This window comes from Cibotium barometz, chromosome 63 (genome assembly GCF_041138505.1).
Source record: "Cibotium barometz isolate CiBa-2024 chromosome 63, ASM4113850v1, whole genome shotgun sequence".
Lineage (NCBI taxonomy): Eukaryota > Viridiplantae > Streptophyta > Polypodiopsida > Cyatheales > Cibotiaceae > Cibotium > Cibotium barometz.
Window position 1 is genome coordinate 17,136,515 of NC_141108.1, and position 19,685 is coordinate 17,156,199.

The window sequence follows — 19,685 nt, forward strand, 5'->3', positions numbered from 1 at the left end:
CATTAGATTGGCGTCCACGACAATTGCATATGCCAGGGATTGATGCCACTCATGTGATACGTGGACTTGGCTTTCCGTTGGGACTTGTGCCTGTGAGTGTGCCTGGAAATGCCTGGAGGATTGGTGTTCCATTGGGTCTAGTACCTCGTGTACTTTCCTTGAACACATTTACTTTGGTATAGTCTCATGAACGGAGATTGTCTATAAAAATGCTACATTGCATAGCATCTTTATGTGCATGCCTGCAAATTGAATTTGCATGTTGTTTTCATGCCTGCTTGACTAATGTGTAGTTCAAGGTAAGGGGACACCCACCCATGAACCGTGCATGTGAAACTCTCTGCTGCCATGGTTATGTGGCATGTGACATGTGGTAAGTATTGGTCAAAACCTAGCCTTAGGAATTAGCATTAACTTATAAGTGAGTGTGTACACACTTCATTAAGTTTTGGGTGACCAAAACTCACTTATACATTGTTCGCACACACTGATGTCCCGAGATGGACAAAGCTCAATGCCGACTCCCCAGCCCTTATCCCCTTTGTTCAAAGAGAGCAACCAGCCATGTGTCCATCCCAGCTTGCACCACAAGTCACTTGTGCTCTCTACCTGACACCCCGGGTGGAGGTGGACATATCATCTCTCTCTTCCCTCTCTCTAGAGATAGGCGCCTCCCTTCATGAGCCTTCTTGGCTGTATTTTCTGCACTTTCTCCTTCCCAACTCCATATCCAAGCTTTCTAGTGTGTTTTCCAAGCTTCTAAGAGTGTTTCCAGGTGATATTCACTGCCCTACACACTCCCAATGTCTGAAATTCAGCAAAACACCTCTAATTTTTGCTGTAATTTCTAGTCTTTTTGCTAAAAATCCTAATTCCAGCCTTCCTTTCTCATGTTGAACCATAGGGGAAGCTTTAACAGGGTTCCCTTCATCCTCTTGAAGACTTTTGTCGCGAAGGATCATGACAGATTGAAGATTTTAACACTCTAGACACTTCCATCGCGAAGACTTCCGCTGTCATCGACTCTACTTGCCATTGGTAAGCTTTAATGCTCAATTATGGAAGCGAGTGACAAGAGGTAGCAAGAAGGAGGAGCAAGACTCCATGTTCACATACCCTGTGTAGTGTTCTCCTGTCCTTGCCCTCTTGCAGATTGTTACTACCATGTGGTGAAGGAACAATAGAGAGCAGATGGTAAGGAACATGGGCACTTGAGGGGGTAGTGTCAGTTGCAAATCTTCAGTGAAACCACATTGTTTGCAATACTATATTCATATGCATTGTTGGTTAGAAATGTCCATGACACTATGTACTTGATTCTCCCAAGATTAATATACCCTATTTGAGGGAGGGACCAGTGAAACCGCCCTTTAGGAGAAATCAAAGTGCGGTAGACTAGCAATCACCCAAACACAGCTCCCTTCCGCCTTTGCCCCAGCCGCCTGCTCTCTGCCCCACCTCTGTCCATTCTGCTCCCACCTACCCCTTCCGCCTCTACCCCAGCTTCTTCCGCCTTACCTTTGCTGCTCTCGCCTGCCCCATTGCTACCCCTTTGCTGCCCCCACCTGCCCTTTTGCTCCTGCCTCTACTCCAGCTGCTCCTGCCTTGCCACCCTCCATCTGCTCCCGCCTCTACCCCCCTTCATTTTCACCCGCCTCTGCCCCCCTTCATCTACCCCCACCTCTGTTGCTCCCGCATTCTGCTTCCACCTTGCTGCACCCGCCTTGTCCTCCCCCGTTCCCCTTTTTCTTTCAGCAACATTTTTATTTCGATTCAAGTCGGCCGCCCACACAGTCTCAATTGGCTTTATGGCTTCTTCTGCTGCAGCCAATCTTTTGTCACCCCCACTGGCCGGGAGAAACATCAATTTTTCTCATGACGAGCTCACCTCTTAGCACGACATTGACATTGAGGTCAGTAGATACGGCTGAATCTGGAAAAGCAGAAGATATATGACCCAAGCCTCAGAGCAACAAACAGAACCAGCAAACCTGTAGGAGAAAAAAACGCAGCAAATATGCTGCTGCTGTCCTACATAGAAAAGGCAGCTCACACTACGAAGGGGGTAGATGCTGAAAACTGCTGTAGAAAACCACCTGTAGAAAAAACGCAGCACTCTAGGTGCTGCAGCCCTAAAAACAGAGCAGAAAACAGGTGAGGGGGAAGTCTCAAGAGGTCAAACCGGCTATGGATGACCACGGGTTACAATGGAGAAGGGCCTAAAAGAGGCAGGTGACCAGCAGCAACCTGAGAGAAGTGGCGGAGGATCAGCACCTTACCCCGGTCTCACTGCGGATCCCTGCTCTTCCTCGGTCCTATTGGAAGCTTTTAGCTTCCATAGGGGCATCCTTTGGCCAGGTTCTAGAGATACCAGTCCTTCCGAGTTCTCCCGCCTCAGCTTCCGCGGCTGTTACTGCCTCTCTTGATGGTGTACCCCGGGTCCTTGCGCTTGTTCCTGACCCATCGATTACTAACGACCATATTATGCTTCAGAGACCTGACGGAAGTCATTTCCGCCAGAGGATGGAGATTGCAGGCAGACTTCACCAGTGTTGGATTTGTCATCGACAGGGCCACATTGCTAGAGATTGTCCTAGATCGAGGAGCCATGCTGGAAACGACGTGGTCCTACCCATCAGATGCCTTCTACAGTTGCCCAAACTCCAGTTGCTCCCTTGCCACAGCAGACCACATAGCGTTGGATTGTGGTTAGGGATGGCAGGCACTCTCGAACCCCCGTACCTGCCCCTTCACCCACACCCCTTGTGGAGCACCCTAACCCTTATGCAACTCTTGCCTCACGAGATGTTGATCCTTCTTTAGAGGATGAGTCTTTGCAAGCACATGATCTAGATCCTTCACAGGAGGATGCTGCATTACAGTTACAGGATGATTGTACCCTTGAGGATGATGTTGCACATTCACATTGTCATGGTACGTCTCCAGTTTTGAGGACTAGCCCTCGCTTCTCCTCGGAGTGGGAGAGAGAGGTAAGGTTTACATCGTCAGATTTTCCCTCCCTTACCTATGCGAGATGTACTTCCGTCTTTAAAGGGGGGTCCTTCGTCGACCACGAGATCTAGTTGTTCCTACTCTGAGTCCTTATGAGGATTGTCTCGTGGAACATTCAGGGTCTTGGGGGTTTTTTTCCGCGCCGGCAAAAACAAATTGTAAAAACCCAACTTCGTTGTACAGTTACAAGTGGACCTATGGATGTATTGCTCTTGCAAGAGCATAAACTGGATGCTAGCCAGTGTGGGAGATTAGGCAAGCTTCTCTCGGGACACCTTTTGGTCACCAACTATTGGTACCAAGGGTGCTGTCTGTATCTCTGTTTCAACTTTCATCTTGCCTCGCATCATTGGACATGGTGTCATTTTGCCTGCGAGAGCGCAGTGGATCCTTCTTATGCAGGGTACTACACGCATTGGTATTCTCAACCTCTACGCTCCTAACCAAAGAGGTGAGAGGATTTCTTTTGGAAATCTCTCACTACGCTGATGCCTCTTGCCGACCATTGGATTATTGGTGGGGATTTTAACATGGTTGAGATGCCAATGGATAAAAGAGGTGGACATGAGGGCTTGGTGCATCCTCTTGAAAGAGCGTCTTGGGAGAGGTTTATACTCTCCATTCATGGCAGAGATTGTTGGCATGAGGATGACATTTTGAGGAGACCATCCACTCTTCTTTATTCATGGTCTAACAAGAGAAGGGATGCAGGATGTATTTATGCACGGTTAAGATTTTATGTCGATGATTGGGTGCTTGACAGAGTGGGGCATATTTTTATTGCTACAGGCACCTCTAAATCGGATCACTGTCCAATGGTTTTATGTATTAGAGATCCGAATTGCCAGGGATCAGTACCCCATGTACGCATCCTTGATCATTTGTTTTCAGATGCAAAGCTATCACGTCATATGCTTCATATTTGGAGATCTCATGATTTCTCACAAGCCTCTCAAAGCCTAGCCTCTGCTCTCTGTGATATTAGTGACTTTATCACACATGTGCCCTGTCTAAGAGGCAAGCGGCCTTGGATTTAGAAAGGGCTATTAGACGTAGACTACTAGACTAGTTGCCTTACAAAAAGAGCACGAGAAACATCCTCATGCTCAATGGGTTGCAGATTCTTTATGTATTGTTAGGACTAAATATCACTCTCTTGAGCAGCCTGCGGAGTACCGTTACCATGCCCATGAATCCTTTTGGACACAGATGGGTGGCAAATGCAACAAACATTTCTTTGCTACTCATAGCCTATCTCATGCCAAAGAGTGTCAAGCAGTTGCAGGATTCACATGGCATTCTTCACTCAAATCCTCTTATGGTTAGATTGCCATTGATTTCTATCGCCAGCTTCTTAGTGCTAAGCCGCACTCTAATTAGAGACACAGGGCACAGAGGAAGGTTTGGAATGCATTGCCACATTTGATCACTGAGGAGATGTGTGCCACTCTGGATGCCCCTTTTTCTATGCAGGAGTTCAGTCATGCTCTTCATACCTTACCTCATGGTAAGTGTCCAGGGGAGGATGGCCTCTCCCCTGTGTTTTTCATTACATTTTGGGATGAGATTGGGACTGAGATCACATCGGCTCTCCAGGAGATGTGGGACACATGTTCTATGCCTTCTTCTCTCACCGAGGGCCTTATTTATCTTATTCCTAAGAGTGGGGATAAGACATTGATTGGCGAGTGGAGACCTATCACCTTACTTGGGACTGCATATAAGATTCTTGCTAAGGCAGTGAGCATCAAATTGCAGCCAATTTTGCAGGATGTCATTCATATACTCAGAATGGATTCTTACACGGAAGGAGCATCTTTGATAACATTTTCTCGTTTTGGGAGGCCATCGAATGGGCTAAAGCGAGCAATCAGCCCTTCGCCATTCTACTCTTGGATTTTGAGAAGGTCTATGATAGAGTGGATTGGGAGTTCCTTGAGGGTACTCTTAGCCATATGGGCTTCTCTCAGAGATGGATCGAGGGAGTTTCATGCATGTATCGTGATGCCCACAGTAGTGTGCTCGCTTGTGGTGATAGAGGAGAGCGGTTTCAGATTTCTCGCTTAGTACGGCAGGGTTGCCCTTTAGCCCCATTATTATATATCATAGTTGCAGAGGCCATGAGCATCTTTCTCCGCTCCACTGCTCGTATTTCTGGATTGAGGTTGCCTCTTCGTAGTCAAGAGAAATTGGTTGACTCTGAGTTAGCTAATGACACAGCCATGTTCTTGGAGGCTTCACATATATGCTTATGTTCTTTCCGGGTAGCACTAGAGGAGTTTTGTTTGGCAACAGGGGCACAAATCTATTGGTTTTTGCGTTAGTGATTCATCGAGAGTTGCTTGGGGTGCAAAGCTTGGTTTTACTTGGATCAGTAGAGGATAAACTGCTAGATATTTGGGATGCCAGGTTGGGATTGATATTTCTCTTGCATAGCAATTTGCTCCGGTACTTATGAGTATCCGGTTGAAGTTCTTTCATTGGAGCTCTAGGAGATTAGATTTAGCTTCCAGAGCTTTGGTGGCTAATCAGGTATTGCTTGCCTCGGCTTGGTTTATAACTTTATTGCCTCTCTTGTTGGTGCTTCTCTCGTGCGTGCATTGGTCGATTGCGGAGATTGATCCACAATTTTCTCTGGTCGGGTTTGGATGGCACCTCAAACACTCGTGCCAGGGTAGCTTGGCTCACAGTTATTCAGCCCAGACGAGAGGGGGGCTTGAATATTATCGATCCAAATGTTCAGTGCATAGCGTTGCTATGCAAACTTGTGGTCATAAAGCACTGAGCCTTGGAAGGATTTTTTCTTATCTCAGATTTCCGAATGTACACCCTAGGTCAGGAGAGACTGGATGCCCATCACACGGCTTTTGTTCACAAAGGCTGATATTAGGACACCATCTTCCCCTCTCATTGCAGCCATCGTCAGAGCATGGAGAAGCATAAGACCTTTTTTGCGACAAAGGCTTCCTAGGTCTTTGGATGAGGCTGACCAACAACCTATTATTTGGAACAAGCTCATTAGGGATGAGGCCAGTCAGCCACTTGGTGTATCTCGTTATATGCAGTGGTTAGGATGGGAGAGAGGTGCATACACAGTTCTTGCTTGGAAGACCTTTAAGAGTCTTCCGGAGGATCGGAGAGCTGCATCCATTCAGCATCTTCGGGGCTCTCGCATTCGTAGATTAAGCTATGCTTGAGGCCAAATTAATGGCTTTTTTCTATGCTTTTAGTTTATGTATATTCGTTCGGAATGCAAATGCTTCTCTTCACTCAACAGATGCACATATTGGCATATACTTTTGCACTCATACAGAAGGAGCCATATCTCTCATTTCTTTTGGTTATTCTTACATGGTGGTCTCCCCACCAATCAGTGGAGATTGGTTTTCGGTGTAGCACCTTCCTGTCCTAGGTGTGCGACAGATTCTGAGACTGTACAACATTGTTTATGGGGATGCAGCACTGCATAGATAATTTGGGGTTCTGTAGTCCAACTTATGGGGAAATGGTGTCAGAGCACAAGCAACAATGGAAAAAATATCTTCCTTTGGTGAAGTTTGCTTATAACAACACCGTCCATACTTCAACGGGCAAGGCCTTTTGAGATTGTGGAAGGAGGGAACAAAGTACCACCCATTTTGCACACAAAGGATAAGATCTTTCAGGCTGACCAGTATGTGGAGAACATGGATGAAGCTTACGGGAGAGTTAAGTTGGCACTCCAAAGAACTCAACAAAAGCAAAAGAAGGCAGCAGACCGTCATAGGCGTACATTAGAGTTTGCATTGGGTGATTGGGTTCTTTTGCGTTTTGAAAAAACCAGGCTCAAGAAGATGAAGGGTAAAGAGCGCTTATTCCCTAAGTTGAGCATGCGCTACTATGGACCTTTTCAGGTATTAGAAAAGATCAGTGAGGTAGCCTATCGTTTGAAGTTACCAGATCACTGGAGGATTCACAATGCATTTCATGTGAGTCTACTTAGACCTTTCCAAGGGGATGTAGGCTCAGCGAGAAGTGGAGGAACTTGATGAGGTTCTTATTCCCGAGCATATACTGGCACACAAGGAAAGAAGTAGGAGGTAAAGTTTCCCATCGCTATCTTGTGAAGTTCAAGAACTATTCACCGATGGATGCGAAGTGGATGGAGGAGGGTGACTTAGCTGATTCACCTTAGGTATTGCAGCTTTATCTTGATGCCTTTGAGTTGGAGCTGACTCTTGCTACAGCTCATTTAGGTTCAGCAAAGCATTCGTCTGGAGCATTGCCTGATGCTCAAGAGGGGGGTAGAACCTCCGCTCCCTTGATACAGACAGGCTCGCATGTCATCTAGAGGTCGCTTGGTGTAGCTTTTGTCTCACCCGAAGGTACTGACAGAGCTAACAGTATATCTGCTTATGGGACTTCTATGATATAGGTGTACTAGTCACATTGGATGTTGTGATTATGTATGGTTCACAATGGTATACAACTTGGACTATTACTACACTATTGATTTGCAGTGAATGTTGCTACATATGTATGGTTGAGAGAGATTGGGACGCTAATCTTGCCATTGATGATAAGCAAGTGAAACTGCTGAGACCTGTGGCTTGCGTGACAAAGCATCTACCACAATATTAGTTTTGCCTTCCACATGCACAATCTGAAGTGAAACATGGACAAAAAGTTGGCCCATCTCATATGCTTCTTAGAAAGCTTAGTTTGTGTGACAAAATAACGCAAGGTCTAATGATCTGTATGCACACTAAAATCAGCCCCAAGCAAATAGTGTTTCCATGTAGAAAGAGCATGAATTACAGCCAACGTCTCTTTCTCATGAGCCTGTAAATGCTTCTCAGCATTCTGCAATATACGACTCTCATAGGCTATCACATGTCCTTCCTACATGAGAACTGCCCCAATGTTGTTCCCACATGCATCACACTGGACAACAAAAGCCTTTCGAAGATCCGGTAGTACCAATACGGGATCCGAAGTAAGCTTTTCTTTAAGCTTCTTAAAGGCTGCAATTTCCCAATCACCCAATCCAAACACAGTTCCCTTTTTTGTCAAAGCATGAAGGGGTGAAGCAATCTCAGCAAAATACCGTATGTACCGCCTATAGTAGGAACACAATCCCAAAAAGCTGCGTACATCATGCACTGTCCTCAAATCTGGCCAATTGAGAATTGCTTCTACCTTCGAAGGATCCATACGGAATCCATCTTTAGACACGATGTGCCCCGAGAAGTGTATTTTTTCCAAGAAGATCTCACTCTTCTTGCCATTTATGACCAACCTATGCTTCCGGAGTTCTTCAAACACTGTGGCCAAATGCTCCCTATGCTCCTCCTCTCAGCGTGAATGCACAATCATGTCATCAAAGAATGTGCCCACAAACGCTCGGTGAGGCCAGAGAATCCTGTCCATCATCCTGTTAAAGGTGGCAAGAGCATTTGTCAAGCCAAAGGGCAAGCATGACCAAGAACTCATTTAGGCCAAAGATGGTCCGAAATGCTGTCTTATGCACATTCTTGGGTCTAATGCATATCTAGTGATACCCGCTTTTCAAGTCTATCCTACTAAAGAATGTGGAACCCTGTAAGCACTCCAAAATGTCATCGATCCTCGGAAATAGGGAATCCATTCTTGATGGTGTTCTTGTTTAGCGTCCTATAATCTATGCACAGGCGCCAAGAACCATCTTTCTTTTGCACCAAGAGCACATGTGAGCAAAAAGGCAAGAAGCTTGGCTGAATTAACCCCTTTTTCAACACTCATGTACCTGGCTCATGATTTCCACTTGTTGGGCTGCACTAACGCGGTATGGCGTTCTATTTGGTGGGGTACTCCCCAAAATAAGATTAATAGCATGATCTTCTGGCCTTTCCAAAGGAAGCTCTCTTGGCAATGACTCGGAAACGCAATCTTGGTACTTACGTAGGAAATCGGTCCTGTCTTTATCTAACATAGACAAATTAGATTGAGTTTCATTATCTTTGGCATCTTTAACAAAAACCAAGTACGCGAAAAGATGCTTTTTCATTACTGATGAAATGGCCAAAGCCGATACAATAGGAACAAATTCCCCTTTAAGCTTTACATCCAAAATGTGCTTTTTTCCTCTATGAGTCAAAGTAATCTTCCTGTTGTACGTATCCACCACCACATGCACCCTATGGCACCACGGCATACCCGACAAAACATCACACCCATCAAGTGACATGATATAGTCCACATAACCTTGCACATGAAGCCTCAGCTTCCCAATGATAGGAGTAACGGATTTTGCATACCCACGACAAGCTATATTAGCCTCATACATAGGCCCCATCTCCTCTGCCCGGATCCCCAATCTGCCAGTGAGATAAAGTTGGCTATAGCACCTGTGTCAAAGAAGATTAAAGCATTCTGATCTCTGGCCCTGCCCCATGCCCTGCACAACTTTGTCTCCTCACCACCTGACTGTTCCCCAATAAGATCAGGAACTAATCCTGCAGAAGGCTTTGCTTTCTTAGTCTTGGGCTCCCCTTTAGTGTCAGAGTCCTTGTTGGACTTACGCTTGGGACAATTGAAAGATATATGTCCCTCTTCGGTACAAAAAAGCATTTCTTGGCATCCAACAAAGCCTAGTTCTCCTCTCGAGCTCTCTTAGGCATTGGTAACATCTTACGCCGCTTCTCGGCAACCGCATCCCGAGATGCATGCCCTGACTTCTCAGTTTTCTTGCCAGTGCTATTGTTGTCCTTAAATCCAGTTGAAACCCCAGTGAGTAACGCATTTGTCATCATGGCATTCTCTATCATATGTGACATATTTGTTAGTCGGGTCTTAATGCAATAGTCACGCACTTCCTTGGGCAACCCACAACAATACTTCTCAACCTGCTTAGACAGTGGCACTGCACGATAAGAAGTAACTGGGAGTAAAGCTTCCAAAAACTTCTTGTTATAATCCTCAAGATTTTCATATTTCGATGCATCCAACTTATGCCACGCTGTCATTACATCCACCTCAAATGTAGATGTGAGCCACACGGAAGAGAACACCTGTTTAAATTGTATCCAAGTAGATGGTGCTATGTCTTGCAAAAGAAGAGTGGACCATGACTTTGAAGAACAGCAGTTGGTCACCACTCGAACGAAAATCAAAAGATTTGCATGTCCGCCAAGTGACTGAATTATATACCTTCATAAGGTCAGAAAAATCTGAACCTACGAATTGAGATATTTGAGAAACTAACTCGTAAACAGGCTCAACATGGATGATATGATGACAAATGTAAGACATTACACCAGAAATGGAATAAAAAACTCAGCCTTCACCACCCACAAGCCAACCAAACAACGGTGGAGTATGAGTACCCCGTTAGACGCAAGAAACCGAGGTCTACTAGATATTCTCTACTGTTGCAACTCCAAAGACTATTGGCTTCACTTCTCGTAAAGGAAATCAGCTTGTCCCCACTTACCCAACTACTTGGCAAGTTCCTTGATGCATCCAATCAATCCGCAATGGATGTCTAATATACCCCAACCCACATCTTCTGTTTTCACCACCAAGTTGGTGACCCAAGCTATCCGGAAACTCGAGAATGGTACCTGAAAACACCATTATACCCATTGACAAGGCAAGGGACCCCACGAACACACAAACCTACCAAATCATTATGATAGGCCAATTATGGCAAAGAAATTTAGATCGGCAGTAAAAGCACATCTTAGTGATTGGGTAGAGAGATAAGGGATCCATGTCATGGGCTGCAAGCTTTTGGAGAGATCACTCCCCATTAGACCACATCTTCACACTTCAGGTCATCATAGAGGAAGTCAATTGCCTATTGGGCCATCAAATCTGCTCCAATTTGCACCCATATCAAGCCTCTGTAAACTCTTGACTCTTCTTCTGGCTCCTTTGCCAATGGATGCTCTACATGAGAATTGTTCTCTCATCCTCTTCCGAACTCGATTTGGACAGACACACGATAATTCCACCAAAGATCGTTCTCGAATTGATTTTGGCTCTACAGACTCACACAACTGTACCTCATGGTCAATCTTTGAGAAATGCAATTCTAGACTGTCTATGTGTCACTAGGATCCCTTTGATATTGATCTTAACTGCGGCACTCTTGCCAACTGTTGAGGTTTCCGAGCTCTCGTGTGTGTATTCACCATGTATGTGAACCACTATTTGTGTCCCTGCTTATGTGCCCCTAAAGGGCTAAGTGAATGTGTGTGTCCACCCTATGTGTGTGTAACCTCATCCATGTATATGTGTGTGAACACCTACTAAGTTGTGAACACCTCCTATGTGGATAAGATAAGTGTATGCCGTGTGTCATGTGTTTATGTGATTTGTGTGAGTCAAAAGATAAGGTTCTAAACCTACAAAAAGAATGTACTTATTCAAGTTTGACAACATTAATCGATGCTTATTTGAGTCATGCAATTTCTCTCTCACTAGCTCAGTACTTTCATAGTTTATTTCATGTTCATTTTGTCCTTTTTTTTCTGGACATCCAGAAGACATTGACAGCTGTACATTGATTTGTCTCATAGGTCAAGTTCAGCCTCTAGTAGACATTAATACAGCTCTCTCTCTCTCTCTCTCTCTCTCTCTCCCCCTCCCCCCCCCCGAGAAGAGTTACCTCGGACCGGGCCTCTGCATCCCAACGTGCCCGATGCCCCTAGCCCCCCGGATGTTGACCACGATCCTCTCATCAGCTCCCGATCCAAGACATGCTCCACCGCCATCAAGCTACCTTTCCATGTGACGTGGCTAAGGGAGACCTCTCAGCCATACTCATTAGCCCCATGCTTGATATTTTGGAGAGTGGTATACCATCTATTGGGGGTTGATGCTCCTTTCATGTTCCATGTTCCCGCTATTCCATGGACAGTTTTGTATCACCCCACTTAGATAGCTGTGTTTTGTTTCTATTTTATTTTCCGTTCCATGATAAGATATGCCATGAAAATTATTGTATAACTTTGGTCTCATAGGACCATTGGGTCTTTAGTAGACACTTAATATATCTTTCTTTCTTCTCTCTCTCTCTCTCTCTCTCTCTCTCTCTCTCTCTCTCTCTCTCTCTTACACACACACACGATGGAGTTTCATCCTCCATAGCAAGAGCTGCTGCCTAACCCTAACCCTACTGGTTGTCAATTGGTATCAGAGCCAGGGACCCCATTGACCTGCTTCTCCACCTCACGCAGAGATACTGCCATCACCATCAACGTTTGAGTTTGCTCATCTCCATTCGTCCTTGCTGTAGACATCATCGTTTTTTCATATGACCTACCGCCGCTGGTCAGCGCACATGTTCGCTAGCAAGCGGCACTGCGCTTGCTTCCAACCACCTACTGTCATACCACCATCGCTACTAGGCGTCAACGCTGATGTCATAAGCCTTCTGTGCCTCCATTTGTTGTGGGCGCTCGCACCTAAGTGCTGACCACAGCCACGTCAGCAGCTTACTGGGAGTTGATCTTGCTTAGCACACTACCCATCTCATCCCTATTCTGCCCGCCACCTCCACAGCGCACCATAGTGTTTGTGTAGCCCCCCGTCAATCTATAGTCCAATGCCCAACAAAAGGAGATGCAAGATGTTGTCCCAAGAAATTAGCCGCACATTAGGAATTTTTTGGACCCAAAGAGGGCCTCTTGGATTAACTTTTGATTAGGAATGGACCAATAGGAAGAGGACTGGGTGTACATTTTTGACTTCTTTGACCCTAGGGGGCCTAGGCTTTGGTTTGCCTAATTACTACTCTTGTCCCCCTACCTCTTGGGCCCAAACTTAGAGGTCCCCCCACCTAGAATCGCGCATATGAAAAACCCTTAAAATTAAAAATTTTTAATTTTTTCCCAAAAGTGTGTTTTCCCTCTCAAACTTCCCCCCAACATACTCTAGGTTTGGAAAGCTAATTTTGAACCTCTTCTTCCTCTTCTAAGCTCTCCATTGCTACAGAAACTCCATACAAATGTCCACACGACAGTACTCACCTGTACCTATCCACGACAACAAGATTTTGGGACTTCTCAACAAGAAGGTGAAAATCTTCTAATTAAACATTCTTGCAGAAATCAATTTGGGGTTTTTCAATTTTTGACCAAAATTGGCTAATTGAAGCAGCATGTACTCTAAAATTTGAGGGTTTTGCAAAATCAATCAAATTGAAGTCATAGACACCCTTCAATTTTGAGGCTTTTTGAAAAATTCAGCAATTAACATCAAATTAACTCTAAATTGCCTGTAAAAAGAGGGGCTTTTGTATAATCCATAATTTGCCTCACAATTTGAAGCTGTTGTAGCCCACAAATTGGGGTTTCTTTCCCAGTTTGAGCTTTTTTAGTCAAAATTGAGGGCTCTAGCCCTACCGTTTTGAGAGTCATGGACTAAATGCTCTAAGCAGCTGTTCCCATCATGGACTACATCGACATTATTTTCCAAGGCATTCTTACCAGGCGTTCACCGACAACATCGACAGAAGAGTAAGAGTGTGTGCACATGTGTGCAACAGCTATGCAGGAAGCATCTCTCAACTTGGGAGATTTATCCTTTTTTCTTAAATATTTATGTGTGAGTGTCTTGGGTCCTCTGCCCGGGCTGTCCCCCAAAAAAGATTTGTAATAAACGTTTGTTTTGTATGCCTTGTTTTATAAAAGGCTTGTGTATCCATTATCCCATTCAGGGGGTGACTAAAGTGTTTGGCCTTGCTACCTCGGTTGCATTATATGATTGGAGGGCTATTGTGACACGGGAGGTTGATGAGTTGTCTCTAACACAGCATGTGATGGGGTTAGAAGGTAATATCTTTCTTTTACATTCGGGTCTCACCACCTTCACTCTAAAGGGGGGTTCGTTGGGGTTTCAGAGCTCTCGTGCATGTATTCACAGTGTATGTGAACCACTGTTTGTGTCTCTGCTCATGTGTGTGTGTGTCCACCCTATGTGTGTGTAACCTCATCAATGTATATGTGTGAACACCTGCTCACGTGTGAACACCTCTTATGTGGATAAGATAAGTGTATGCCATGTGTCATGTGTTTATGTGGTTTATGTGATTTATGTGAGTCAAAAGATAAGGTTCTAAACCTGCAAAAAGCATGTACTTGATTCAAGTTTAACAACATTAATGATGCTCATATGAGTCCTGCAATTTCTGTCTCTTTCTCTCTACAGCTCGTGTTCTCTCTCTCTCTCTCTCTCTCTCTCTCTCTCTCTCTCCCCCCCCCATAGGTCGAGTTCGGCCTCTAGTAGAAGTTGATACAGCTTTCTCTCTCTCTCTCTCTCTCTCTCTCTCTCACACACACACACACACACACAACGATGGAGTGTCATCTTCCATAACAACAGCTGCTGCCTACCGGTCTTCAATGTTCAATTGCCTTCGCCAAAATTGCTTCATTGCTTGTACTTGGTTTCATGAAAACTGCCAGCATGTTCTCCAATAGGTTTAGGCATCTGATTCATTGCTCCTTCCTTTCCTAGGCTTCATGATATGTTCATTTTGCTTCTTCTTCTTTCTTCTTTTTTTTTTTTTTTTCGGGAGAGAGATCCTACTAATAGTTAACATTACAACTCGCTCAACGTCCCAGCCACGCTGGTGTCGTGAGCTACAAGACCATCTACGCGGCCCTCTGAAGAGGGCGACGAGCACACTCGACCACAGAGAGCGGAGGGGCTACACTGGAGTCCTCCTGGGAAAGGCGGCCAGAACACGATCGACACCGAAAGGGAAGCTTATGGAGAGCACGGATGAGAGGTGCCACCGAGGGGTCCAAGCAGGGTTTGAACCCAAGACCTTTCGGTCCTAGGCAAACACTTTACCACTTGGACTATCACCTCTTTGGCATGTTCATTTTGCTTCTTGACATACCATTCCCAAGAAAATTTCATTCATGTGTACCATGAAGAGAGCTGTGGGTTTGGGAACCTACTAGACGTCGACTACATACATGCAAACTATGCAAAACCCTAATGCCAACAATGAAAATTAACATTAGACTCAAACTAGCTGCAGAAATCCCTAACGTACATACATAAATTTGGTTGTGGATGCAAAAACACAAACCCTAATTTGGTTGCAAATGCAAAAATGAAAACCCTAATTTGTTGGATACACTTCCTGCAAACCCTAATGCAAAATGGTGCCTACGAAGAACATACACATTGTAATACCAATGTAACATGCTAACTATGCAAAAGCGTAATTAATAACGATTAAAACTGAGCTACAAAGATTAACACTAATCACAAACGCAATGATGACACAGAGAAGAAGATAGAAGTAGAAGAGAGAGACTCTTTACCTAGCCTACTCGTACTATATATTACCAAAACATGATATATATACAATAATTGTTCAGATCTAAAGTAGATCTAGACACTTGAATACTATGCATTAACTTCTATGCATGCTAATGACTAAACCGGCTGTTCCATGTGTTGTAAACTACTCTCTCAGGGCATGGTCTTCCACACAAGTTATCAAGGGCTGCAAAAAGAGACACATTTGAGGGAGGCAAACTAGAAATATTGCAGAAATACACATAAGTGCAAAACCCATGAAACCAGCAGCACAGGTGAGATAAGCCAGGGTGTGTGCATCACTAGCACGCTTGAAGAGACGATGCTTCCATCCTAACATCCGAACACCTAGCTACTGCTAGACACCTTTTGATGATGGCACATATAACACATCGAAGACCCATCAAAGACTTCTTCTGTCTGCTAGAACACATCAAAGACCTAAAGCTCAGCAGAACAGACCACCATCCATGCAAAGTCACACCCAAACACGCACTCCTTGCAGACAGAGAAACAATTTTTGTCTTCTCGCAATCCATGATTTGAATCCCCCTCATGGATGTCACTCTTTGTTGCTGGAGTTTTCCTCCCAGATGTTATCCATTAGGAGCTCCTAGTACCGTACTTTTCCTCATAGTTGTTTCAGTTTCAGTTAGTCGTTTAGTTGTTTTTAGCTTTTCTTACACAGACATTGTATCAGATCCACCAATTGTTGTAACCTTTTTGGTCTCATAGGTCATTTTGGCCTTCTGAAGACGTTAATATATCATTTCATTTCTCTCTCTCTCTCTCTCTCTCTCTCTCTCTCTCTCTCTCTCATATGAATACATACTCAGAAAATACTTCCAGAATGCATACTCAAGAATACTTACAGCATTGTAAACCACAATGTCTGGATGCAAGGAGGAATCCCAATTCATTAATGGGATGAATTTAATTGGTTTTGGAGGCCCAATTTTAAGGGATTCAATCAACTGTAGTAACTCACTTAAACGCCCAGCTTGACCCAAAATAACTGCCATGGCGTGATAAGCTGCCATATCTGGATAGGAAGAAAACCTCTCCTGAAGAAAAGACTGAATCACAAATCTTTCGAGACTTGCCAGACATATCTGACAGAAAATGAGAAAACATGAACAAGAAGGGGGAAAGACGATTACACGCATAACATTGAAAACATTTAAAGCCTCCACTGGCCTTTGTGCCTTTCCAAGGACTGAAAGCAAGGTAGTGAGCACAAACCTGCATGAGACACATATGAATCGCTTTCCAAAGAACAAAGTAGAAATATAATTACCTCCAAAAAAAATACTCGGCTGTACTCTTCAAAAGACAAGCATCCAATTAGGTTCCCTCACTTGACTTGATACCAGAAAATTTGTGCCATGGGGAAACTTGGGTTAATCAAACCCTTAACTTCCCCACCCCCCTCTTTTTTATTTTGTATGTGCATGCATAGGCTCACACATGCAAAGGTATGCCTATGCGCACTTGCAGATGCAAACACATCACATGGGCACGAGCCGCGCGCACACTAGCTACACAAGAATTATATGTTTTTTTGTAACTTTCTTCTTACTTACTTACTTGTTTACTTAAATTACTTAATTATTTACATAAACACACACATATATATAAGTACATACATGCATACATATGTATGTATGTATGTATAAACATGTTTACCTACGCATATATGTATTTGTGTGAGTGTTGTTTGTATGTATGTATGTATGTATAAACATGTTTACCTACGCATATATGTATTTGTGTGAGTGTTGTTTGTATGTATGTATGTATGTACGTACGTAGGTAGGTAGGTAAGTAAGTAGGTAGATAGGTACATTAAGTGTGTGTGTGTGTGTGTGTGTGTGTAGGTACATTAAGTGTGTGTGTATGTGTTCATGTAGGTCCGTAATACATATGTATGGATGCATCCATGCATGCATGGATGTGTGTGTGTGTGTGTGTGTGTGTGTTCATGTAGGTAGGTAGGTACGTAGGTATGTATGCATGTATGTATGGATGGATGGACGGATGGATGTGTGTGTGTGTGTGTGTGTGTGTGTGTGTAGAGAGAGAAAGATGGATAAAAAGTTTCATTAAAACCAAGAAACATAACAGGGGATTGACGCTACTTGCTCTTATGGAACTGATAATGTTGGCGCTTGTGCACCCATTGTACAACTTGCATAGCACGACGCCAATTCCCCCACTCGCCCAAAATTTGAACAATTCTCAAAACTCTATCTTCAGTCAGCTTCATCCTTCCACTATGCATTAACTTCGCAAAATGTACTTTAGAAGTCCAGTAGTTTGTTTCATTCAATCTGGAACACAAAGAATTGATTAGAACAACCCGTTCTATGAAAACAACTTCCAATTCTTCTCCAAAAAAAAAAAAATCCACCAAAGTACAAGTAAGAAAAATGCACTTTTCCATGACACCAAATTTTTGGAACTGCCAAGATCAAAAAGAACCACATCTCAAAAACCTCTTCTATATAGAAACCCACTTGTCTTGGGAATAATATCTTGTTTGTCTATATCCAATTGCTTCATGATGACGTTCACAATCCCTCCCTCCTAAGGTTCCATGTAATGACACGCTACAACCATTTTCTACTTAGTGTTCTCAATTGAAACCCTACACCTGCAGCTTACAAGCACACCCTTTCTGAATGAGTGCACAGAGCGGAAGCAAACAAGCACTAGAGTGTGCTGAGCAGAGAGTGCAAGAGAGAGAGAGATATGAAGCAACTACGCTGAATATACTGAAGTGATACAGTCCCAAGCAAGAGACATGAAGAGTCTCATAAGTGAGGGAGCACAAGGATAGACTAGACTATGAGAGAAGTGGGAGGCCAGCCCACCTATTTATAGGTAAGAGGGGCTGGCCAACTGGACATGGGCATGCTGGCCGACTGGGAAAAAGGTACCCGACATGGAAAAAATCCCAAAAAAATGTACAAAAATAGGGTGGCCAGCCCACAACCAAGGGCCATGAAAAGGGACCAAAAGGGGACACCAAATATAAGCAGAAACTGGGGATGAATGTGCTAACACCCCCTCTCAACACCAAATGCTAAACATACTCCGAGAAGCCGAAGATGAGGAGCCAAGGAAGCCTGAGAAACCGGCTTAGTGAACAAATCTGTTGCATTCTCCATGGAAGGACAATACTCCTAACGCAAATCTCTAGCAAGAACCCATTCACGAACATAGTGATACTGTATCTCAATGTGTTTCGTACGAGCATGAAACACAGGGTTCTTGGCGATGGCGATGCAACTCTGATTGTCACACCAAAGAAGAGTAGATCCAGTAGAAGGACAGCCAAGCTCCTCCAATAATCTCCGCAACCAAATTGCCTCACGTGTAGCATAACAAACCGCACGATACTCCGCCTCTGCAGAGGAAAGCGCCACAGTAGGCTGCTTTTTACTGCTCCATGAAATGGCTCCAGACCCAAGTGAAAAAACACAACCTATGGTCGAACGCCGAGTATCTGGATCTCCAGCCCAATCTGAATCAGACCATCCAAGAAGAGTGCATCCTTGGCCATAGAAGATGCCAAAGTCTAGAGTACCACGCAAGTACCGAAGAACTCTGAGAGCGCACCACCAATGCTGTTGACGGGGTTTGGATGAGAAAGAACTCAATAAGCTGACTGCAAAACACACGGAGTAGGTCAACCAAACCAAACAACCGACGAGAATCCGATATTGTCCCTGATCAATCCCTGGAGAAGCATCAAAAAGAGAAAGCTTCTCACTAGTATCCATAGGAGAAGATACTGGTTTGCATCCAGTCATCTGAAATCTATCAACTATCTCCCGTGTGTACTTCTGCTGAGAAAAGAAAATGCCCTTCAAGGTCTACCAAATCTCAAAGCCAAGAAAATAATGCAGAAGGCCAGGATCCGTCATCTCAAACTTTGTCTCCAAAGCATCCATGACTAAACGGATCCTCAAAGAATAAGAACCTATAAAGATGAGGTCATCAACATAGACCACAATGATAACAATCAACCCCTCTCAAGGAGGATATAAAGGTTCGAATTTGCATGAGAACGGCGCAGGCCAAGCTTCTCAAAGAACTCATCAATTCGCTGGTACCAAGCCCACGAAGCCTGCTTCAGACCATATAAAGCTTTCTTCAGCCAGTACACTTGATCTTGTTTGCCTGGAACAACAAATCCCGACGGCTGATCATCATAAACCTCCTGTGTAAGCTCTCCATTCTGGAAAGTCGACTTGACGTCCATTTGGAATACGGGCCATCTATGATGTCCTGCAAGAGCAAGAACGGTGCGAATGGCAGTCATCAAGGCCGTCACAGCGAAGGTCTCATCGAAGTCGACTCCAAGGCAC

The 19,685-nt window shown here is 44.3% G+C and overlaps 1 protein-coding gene across 2 annotated transcripts in view; it reads right to left on the reverse strand.

Annotated features, from left to right (window-relative positions):
- Window positions 1-19,685, reverse strand: part of LOC147603777 (pentatricopeptide repeat-containing protein At5g67570, chloroplastic-like) — a 65,103-nt gene that overhangs the window by 23,623 nt on the left and 21,795 nt on the right. For both annotated transcript variants that reach the window (XM_086796411.1, XM_086796410.1), the window contains exons 2-4: window positions 17,451-17,642; window positions 16,473-16,554; window positions 16,185-16,376 (exon numbers count right to left, since the gene is read on the reverse strand). In XM_086796411.1, coding sequence (XP_086652537.1) covers window positions 16,185-16,376; window positions 16,473-16,554; window positions 17,451-17,642 — 466 coding nt within the window. The remainder of the gene's footprint in view (window positions 1-16,184; window positions 16,377-16,472; window positions 16,555-17,450; window positions 17,643-19,685) is intronic.